The sequence below is a fragment of the Sinohyriopsis cumingii genome, chromosome 4 (assembly GCF_028554795.1).
Source record: "Sinohyriopsis cumingii isolate HCF-2022 chromosome 4, ASM2855479v2, whole genome shotgun sequence".
Taxonomy (NCBI): domain Eukaryota; kingdom Metazoa; phylum Mollusca; class Bivalvia; order Unionida; family Unionidae; genus Sinohyriopsis; species Sinohyriopsis cumingii.
Window position 1 is genome coordinate 29,533,355 of NC_142964.1, and position 9,976 is coordinate 29,543,330.

General features: G+C 29.6%; 1 protein-coding gene across 1 annotated transcript in view; it reads left to right on the top strand.

Moving 5' to 3' along the window:
- LOC149800870 (COMM domain-containing protein 10-like) overlaps positions 1 to 1,997 on the top strand; it is a 28,251-nt gene extending 26,254 nt beyond the window's left edge. Inside the window, exon 8 of the mRNA XM_089954889.1 lies at positions 1,387 to 1,997. Coding sequence (XP_089811015.1) covers positions 1,387 to 1,425 — 39 coding nt within the window. The 3' untranslated portion in view covers positions 1,426 to 1,997. The remainder of the gene's footprint in view (positions 1 to 1,386) is intronic.
- Positions 1,998 to 9,976: the final 7,979 nt, after the last annotated feature.

Here is a 9,976-nt window from a genome sequence, read left to right on the forward strand (position 1 = left end):
GCTATGGTACATGCAAATGCCTATTTGGGTAACAGCTGGGAAACAGGATATCACCCCACAAGCCCTTGCTTCATGGCTGAGATGGGTTAATGCTTGGTGTACTCAGAGGTCTCGGGGGCCCCGAGTGGCCGAGTGGTCTAAAGCGCTTTCCGTGACGGATCAGTGCCATCTCACCTCTGTCTGCGGCAGTTCGAGTCTCGGATTCGGCTAATGTGGGTATGTGAGAAAGCTTGCCAGTAGCTTCTCGTGGGTCGGTGGTTCTTTCCGGGGTTTTCCAGGGTTCTTCCTCCACCATTAATACTGGCCGCCATGTATAGCCTATCGTGTGCTGAAAAATGGCGTTAAACCTACAATAACAACAACAACAACTCAGAGGTCTCACAAGGATTACCACTCATGGAATTAGCACAATCTTTCAAGCCTTGTATTTGTACATAAATTTTTGATCCAAGTTATAGTAGAAGTGACAGGCTTGCATGCAGTCTTTTTATCCCAAAGATTTTGAATTTGATATGTCTGGTGTCAGCAGCCGAGATGACCACCAGACCCAATTTGAACAACACAGTGAAATTGTATAGGTCATTTCAATAATTATCTTCTTAACCATATGTATAGGTTACAGATCAAGTGATCCTAGACTGTGTTGCTTATGGAGTTTGGAGAATGGGTTATCATTAACATTGGGAATCTAGCCATCATTCCATAGAATGATACCCAAGGTAGAGGTTGGATGTTCAGCATTCTCACTTTCTAGTATCTATTCTCCTAATGTAATGTGATTGGGGAACATACTGGAAGGAGAAAGCAAATTTTTAAGTAAATTATGTTTCTCCGAGAATACTTATCCAATCACATTACTTAAAAATCCTCTCAGCCACCCTGCCATGTGAGCATCTTCGTTTGTATATTGCTCAGCTAAGAAACTAAGGACACCTGGCGGTGGCAAGGGCAGATAATGAACAAGAGTTATTGCTCTTGTCTATGTTAGATACACAGAAAAGAGGATTTTCCTCATTTAGTAGAGCTGGATTTTCTAGGTAGAAGACAAACATTCCTAATGTAATGTGATTCTGTACGCATTCTTGGAGAAACATAATTTACTTTTAAAATTTGATTTTCCTCCCGAAGTGTTGTTTGTAACCTCAGGAAAGTGTCAAATTTGAACAAAGTCATGTAGATGGTAGGCAAGTAAATTTTATTAAATGCCACAACTTATTTTGTTGCTACCAAAAACATTGTTTCATTCACATTTGGTCCGTGCAAATTAAAACAATTATTTAAAAAAAAAATTAAATATGTATGCAAAATGACAGATAATACTAATTGAAATTTATAAATTTTGGTACATGGCATGTAGTTGAGTCTTTATTCTACTTTAATTTTCAGTTGGAGACAATTCAGCGCCAGTTGGATAGCTTGAGCTGAACTTGATACTCTGCATTATGTCAAAGTAGAAATTCAAAGGGACCAACTTTATTTGAATTATGATAGGCATTCATTTACAAGTTTTGTGAATTACAATGCAGTTTGAGAGCTAGAGAAGTTATGACTACATTTGCGTTTAGAGCAAATTTACCGCATACTGTTCAATATGATACGTGTAATGGGTGTTTTGTAAAAGTATGTATTTAAAGGGCCAATAGTTTGGGAAAAACTTGAAGCTAATATAGTAAATTTCCAAAATTACACCTGTAATTATTAAGAGGAAAGGCCAGCAGATGTTTTGCAAAAGTAATTGAAATGAGTTATTTTTCCTTCAAATGATGGTAGGGCAGTAATTTAGATTTAATGCAGAGATAAAGTGACTTTGGTGTATTTTTTGTTAAATGCCCAGACAAGTATGAATTATTTAATATGAAATGTAGTTTGTCATTATTAATACTGAGAACTGAAAGTACGAGTTAAATTTTTCGTTATATGTATATTATAGTGATAATTTCAAATTTATTAATTACTTTACTCATTGAACAAAGTGCAATAAATATTTCACATTTGTATCTAGTTTGTTATTATATATATTTTTCCACGACAGTGCAACATAGTCCATAGTGATTTAACCTAAATGTGGAATACAGCTTTATCTCGACAAAAGAGGTTGATTTATGGCCCTCTTTTTCATCAGTCAGAGGTTTTTCTGACCCCTTATTGTATCTGCAGTTTAACATTATTATCATATATATTTTACTGGAACAGCCCTTTTCAAGTACTGATGGAGTTCAACCAAATCTGACATGCAGCTCAATAATGTTGAGACTGCTGATGCGTTTCCAGCAATCCAGGACATTTACAGAAGTAATACTCCTTAACGGTCTAGCCCCGAAATATGTTTCCAAAGCATAACTTTACCAAGGTTTCCTGGATTTGGATTTCAGCCAATTTGGACAGTTTTATACTTGTGAGACTTTGAAAGACTTCGATTTCAGCTTTCTACTTACTTTACAGGAATTATACCTCCTAATTGTCTATCTCCTAACTTTTGGTTTCCACAACACAGTGTTGACAAGGTTTGTTTGATTTCAGACAAATCTAATATATGCAATTTTAGAATGAGTCATCTGTAAATAGTTTTGTTTTTCAACTTTTCACAACGTAATTTACAGAAGCCTCTCCTTCCTCCCTGACTCTGGTTTCAGCAGCATATTGTTAATGTTTGTTGGATTTCATCTAAATTAAGTTTGTGGCTTTTTAATGAAGACACCTTGATTGAGTTTGACTGCAAATGATTGACATTATTTACAGGATTTATGCCCCCTTAACAACATAACAACATAATTTTGAGAAGCAATGGCGTCTTGATTGATAGTCCTCCTATTTTCTGCTGCAATACTTTCCCTGGCATTACTGGACCTTAACATAATTTGGAATGTAACTTTATATTGACAAGATATTGACACAGATGCCAAGTATCACATGTCCTATATTTTGGACCCGATTACAGGTGTACGTTTTTCCATGTTAAAAATGTTTTTTTTTTCAATTAATAAAAAGAATTAAAAGTTTCCTTGCATTTTTCTGTTTAGAACAGGCATCAGGGTCCATTCTGAGAGTAAACTGTATTGGTTGTATATAGGGATATGGAATTCTAAAATATGATGGTTCTTTCGAAATTGAGGTTACCTTGCTAGTCTTTAACCACCTTACTGAGTCACTGTATCTCATGTTCATAAGATTCAACATCTAGTCATGTTGAAAAGGAAAGCAGAAAATTTAGAATTTTCTCCAACAAAGAATAGAAAGGAGAACTGGAATGACAATTATGCCAACACTTTAAATTTGTGAAACTGTCTAGTAAAGGAGAAAACTTTGTGTTTTGCAAATTGTGTAATTGTGATTTCACTGGTACATATGAAGGTGCCCATGAAAAAGCTATTAATGATCAGCTTGCTGCTCCATCATCAAAAAAAAAGCCTGAACTTCAAACATTTTTAAAAACCTTGATGTAATTCGACTAAGTTGATTTTACTAAATTTCTTTGAGAAATGAACTTTCATCTTTCAGTTGTTAGTGCTGGTTGCGATTCATTTCAAGCACATTTTCCAGACAGTAAAATTGCAAAGGATCACTCGTCTTTGAGAATGAAAACAGCTCAGTGACAAAACTGCACAGAATTCAGATCAATTAAAAATTGTAATCATTAATTGAAAAAACAAGGTGTGGAAGAGGCTACTATAAACAGCATGTGTCTGAGTGTGAGTGTGTAGCACTCTTGCACCTTCTGAATGAGTTCCCAAATGAAACAAGAGTGCCTGTTCAGAAGGTGCAAGAAATACATCTTTGGCATTAAACAGTTAAGTTACTGTCCAACTTAAATGATGGTTGTAGCTGTTTTAAATAGTTACATATGCATCAAGTTTTAAAAATCAGTGTTCCTGAAAATCAGTATTTTTCTCATCAGCAGTCAGTGTTTTTGCTCTGGGGTTGGCAGCTACACACTGAATAGGTGTGATTTCAAGGATTCCACAATATCATTTACAACTTATGTCCTCTTAGTTTCCACAACATAATTTTAATAAGATTTTTATTTTATTTTAACCAAATATGGCCAACCAAATATGTCATTTGCCTTTATATTGATAAAACATTTAATTAGTTTCATTTATAGCATTCTACAATATCATTTGCTGGAGTCAGTTTCCCTCCATCCGACAGTAAGCCTGTCTGTTTGGGGGTTTCTGCAGCATTATTTTACCAAGGACTGCTGGATTTTAAACAAATTAAGCATGCTGGTTTATACTGATGAAACCTAAAAAAATGTTTAATTCCCAGCTTTTCACATCATTTTCAAGGTCCCTGAACATATACACATCAGTTGGCCACATCAGAATTACTTTACCAAGGTCTGTATGATTTCAAATAGATTTTTCATGCAACTTCTTGTTGATTAGACCCTGAGTGAGTTGCAGTCCATGTCATTAGTTAGATGAGTTACAACCTCTGAATTCTCCAACAAGCCGTGGTGGATGAGTGGTCTAAAGAACTTGACTTCACAGATCATGCACACATCTCATCTCTGTCCATGCAAGTCTTTGCTTGATTAATGAGGGTATGTGAGAAAGCTTGCCAGTAGCTTTCCATGGGCATTTTGATTCTTCTTGGTTTTTTCTCTACCTATTATGCTGGCTGCCATATAAAGTTTATCATGTGCTGAAATATGGCATTACATACAACATAGCCAAGCTCTCCTAAATTTGTTTCTCAACACAAGTTCTTAAGGCCTTCCAATACCAATTGTAGAGATTGTGGCCCTTTATGTTAAATAGCTAAAACTAGATATGTATTCACAGAACACTGACGACCTACCAATTCCTGAAACTGTCCTAAACTTAAGATGTCAAAGTTGGACATGGGCAATGATATATGCCCAAACACAGGTTCCACCCTAATATTCTTTTATTTTCATTAAATCAGTTTGATTCTTTCCCTTAACTAGTGTTTTGGGTTAAATGAAGAAAATAAAATGGAAGAGAATTTGTCAATATTTTGCAAAAGTTTTGTCAATATTGAACATGCACTAATTTATAGTTCATGTTCAGTAGTACCTAAAATCTTTGATATAATGGTCAAAGTAACCTATTTGTGATAAAAAATCTTTGAAATAATGGTCAAGTAACCTATTTGTGATAAAAAAATCTTTGATATAATGGTCAAAGTAACCTATCAGTGATAAAAGTCTTTGATATGATGGTCAAATTAACCTATTTGTGAAAAACAATCTTTGATATAATGGTCAAAGTAACCTATCTGTGATAAAAATATCTTTGAAATAATAGTCAAAGTAATCTATTCATGATAAAAATCTTTGATATAATGGTCAAAGTAACCTATTTGTGATAAAAAATCATTGATATAATGGTCAAAGTAACCTATTTGTGATAAAAATCTTTGATATAATGGTCAAAGTAATCCATTTGTGATAAAAAAATCATTGATATAATGGTCAAAGTAACCTATTTGTGATAAAAATCTTTGATATAATGGTCAAAGTAATCCATTTGTGATAAAAATCTTTGATATAATGGTCAAAGTAATCTATTTGTGATAAAAAATCATTGATATAATGGTCAAAGTAACCTATTTGTGATAAAAATCTTTGATATAATGGTCAAAGTAATCCATTTGTGATAAAAATCTTTGATATAATGGTCAAAGTAATCTATTTGTGATAAAAAATCTTTGAAATAATGGTCAAGTAACCTATTTGTGATAAAAAAATCTGATATAATGGTCAAAGTAACCTATTTGTGATAAAAATCTTTGATATAATGGTCAAAGTAATCTATTTGTGATAAAAAATCTTTGAAATAATGGTCAAGTAACCTATTTGTGATAAAAAAATCTTTGATATAATGGTCAAAGTAACCTATCTGTGATAAAAATATCTTTGAAATAATGGTCAAAGTAATCTATTCATGATAAAAATCTTTGATATAATGGTCAAAGTAATCCATTTGTGATAAAAAATCATTGATATAATGGTTAAAGTAATCTATTTGTGATAAAAATCTTTGATATAATGGTCAAAGTAATCCATTTGTGATAAAAAATCATTGATATAATGGTCAAAGTAACCTATTTGTGATAAAAATCTTTGATATAATGGTCAAAGTAATCTATTTGTGATAAAAAATCATTGATATAATGGTCAAAGTAACCTATTTGTGATAAAAATCTTTGATATAATGGTCAAAGTAATCCATTTGTGATAAAAATCTTTGATATAATGGTCAAAGTAATCGATTTGTGATAAAAAAATCATTGATATAATGGTCAAAGTAACCTATTTGTGATAAAAATCTTTGATATAATGGTCAAAGTAATCCATTTGTGATAAAAATCTTTGATATAATGGTCAAAGTAATCTATTTGTGATAAAAAATCTTTGAAATAATGGTCAAGTAACCTATTTGTGATAAAAAAATCTTTGATATAATGGTCAAAGTAACCTATCATTGATAAAAGTCTTTGATATGACGGTCAAATTAACCTATTTGTGAAAAACAATCTTTGATATAATGGTCAAGTAACCTATTTGTGATAAAAAAATCTTTGATATAATGGTCAAAGTAACCTATCTGTGATAAAAATATCTTTGAAATAATGGTCAAAGTAATCTATTCATGATAAAAATCTTTGATATAATGGTCAAAGTAATCTATTTGTGATAAAAAATCATTGACATAATGGTCAAAGTAACCTATCTGATAACAATCTTTGATATAATGGTCAAAGTAACCTATTTGTGATAAAAATCTTTGATATAATGGTCAAAGTAATCCATTTGTGATAAAAAATCATTGATATAATGGTCAAAGTAATCTATTTGTGATAAAAATCTTTGATATAATGGTCAAAGTAACCTATTTGTGATAAAAAATCATTGATATAATGGTCAAAGTAACCTATTTGTGATAAAAATCTTTGATATAATGGTCAAAGTAATCTATTTGTGATAAAAAATCATTGATATAACGGTCAAAGTAACCTATTTGTGATAAAAATCTTTTATATAATGGTCAAAGTAATCCATTTGTGATAAAAATCTTTGATATAATGGTCAAAGTAATCTATTTGTGATAAAAAATCATTGATATAATGGTCAAAGTAACCTATTTGTGATAAAAAATCATTGATATAATGGTCAAAGTAATCCATTTGTGATAAAAATCTTTGATATAATGGTCGAAGTAATCTATTTGTGATAAAAATCTTTGATATAATGGTCAAAGTAACCTATCTGATAAAAATCTTCGATATAATGGTCAAAGTAACCTATTTGTGATAAAAATCTTTGATATAATGGTCAAAGTAACCTATTTGTGATAAAAATCTTTGATATAATGGTCAAAGTAATCCATTTGTGATAAAAATCTTTGATATAATGGTCAAAGTAATCTATTTGTGATAAAAAATCATTGATATAATGGTCAAAGTAACCTATTTGTGATAAAAAATCATTGATATAATGGTCAAAGTAATCCATTTGTGATAAAAAATCTTTGATATAATGGTCAAAGTAATCTATTTGTGATAAAAAATCATTGATATAATGGTCAAAGTAACCTATTTGTGATAAAAATCTTTGATATAATGGTCAAAGTAATCCATTTGTGATAAAAATCTTTGATATAATGGTCAAAGTAATCTATTTGTGATAAAAAATCATTGATATAATGGTCAAAGTAACCTATTTGTGATAAAAATCTTTGATATAATGGTCAAAGTAATCCATTTGTGATAAAAATCTTTGATATAATGGTCAAAGTAATCTATTTGTGATAAAAAATCATTGATATAATGGTCAAAGTAACCTATTTGTGATAAAAATCTTTGATATAATGGTCAAAGTAATCTATTTGTGATAAAAAATCATTGATATAACGGTCAAAGTAACCTATTTGTGATAAAAATCTTTTATATAATGGTCAAAGTAATCCATTTGTGATAAAAATCTTTGATATAATGGTCAAAGTAATCTATTTGTGATAAAAAATCATTGATATAATGGTCAAAGTAACCTATTTGTGATAAAAAATCATTGATATAATGGTCAAAGTAATCCATTTGTGATAAAAATCTTTGATATAATGGTCAAAGTAATCTATTTGTGATAAAAAATCATTGATATAATGGTCAAAGTAATCCATTTGTGATAAAAAATCTTTGATATAATGGTCAAAGTAATCTATTTGTGATAAAAAATCTTTGATATAATGGTCAAAGTAATCCATTTGTGATAAAAATCTTTGATATAATGGTCAAAGTAATCTATTTGTGATAAAAAATCTTTGAAATAATGGTCAAGTAACCTATTTGTGATAAAAAAATCTGATATAATGGTCAAAGTAACCTATTTGTGATAAAAATCTTTGATATAATGGTCAAAGTAATCTATTTGTGATAAAAAATCTTTGAAATAATGGTCAAGTAACCTATTTGTGATAAAAAAATCTTTGATATAATGGTCAAAGTAACCTATCTGTGATAAAAATATCTTTGAAATAATGGTCAAAGTAATCTATTCATGATAAAAATCTTTGATATAATGGTCAAAGTAATCCATTTGTGATAAAAAATCATTGATATAATGGTTAAAGTAATCTATTTGTGATAAAAATCTTTGATATAATGGTCAAAGTAATCCATTTGTGATAAAAAATCATTGATATAATGGTCAAAGTAACCTATTTGTGATAAAAATCTTTGATATAATGGTCAAAGTAATCTATTTGTGATAAAAAATCATTGATATAATGGTCAAAGTAACCTATTTGTGATAAAAATCTTTGATATAATGGTCAAAGTAATCCATTTGTGATAAAAATCTTTGATATAATGGTCAAAGTAATCGATTTGTGATAAAAAAATCATTGATATAATGGTCAAAGTAACCTATTTGTGATAAAAATCTTTGATATAATGGTCAAAGTAATCCATTTGTGATAAAAATCTTTGATATAATGGTCAAAGTAATCTATTTGTGATAAAAAATCTTTGAAATAATGGTCAAGTAACCTATTTGTGATAAAAAAATCTTTGATATAATGGTCAAAGTAACCTATCATTGATAAAAGTCTTTGATATGACGGTCAAATTAACCTATTTGTGAAAAACAATCTTTGATATAATGGTCAAGTAACCTATTTGTGATAAAAAAATCTTTGATATAATGGTCAAAGTAACCTATCTGTGATAAAAATATCTTTGAAATAATGGTCAAAGTAATCTATTCATGATAAAAATCTTTGATATAATGGTCAAAGTAATCTATTTGTGATAAAAAATCATTGACATAATGGTCAAAGTAACCTATCTGATAACAATCTTTGATATAATGGTCAAAGTAACCTATTTGTGATAAAAATCTTTGATATAATGGTCAAAGTAATCCATTTGTGATAAAAAATCATTGATATAATGGTCAAAGTAATCTATTTGTGATAAAAATCTTTGATATAATGGTCAAAGTAACCTATTTGTGATAAAAAATCATTGATATAATGGTCAAAGTAACCTATTTGTGATAAAAATCTTTGATATAATGGTCAAAGTAATCTATTTGTGATAAAAAATCATTGATATAACGGTCAAAGTAACCTATTTGTGATAAAAATCTTTTATATAATGGTCAAAGTAATCCATTTGTGATAAAAATCTTTGATATAATGGTCAAAGTAATCTATTTGTGATAAAAAATCATTGATATAATGGTCAAAGTAACCTATTTGTGATAAAAAATCATTGATATAATGGTCAAAGTAATCCATTTGTGATAAAAATCTTTGATATAATGGTCGAAGTAATCTATTTGTGATAAAAATCTTTGATATAATGGTCAAAGTAACCTATCTGATAAAAATCTTCGATATAATGGTCAAAGTAACCTATTTGTGATAAAAATCTTTGATATAATGGTCAAAGTAACCTATTTGTGATAAAAATCTTTGATATAATGGTCAAAGTAATCCATTTGTGATAA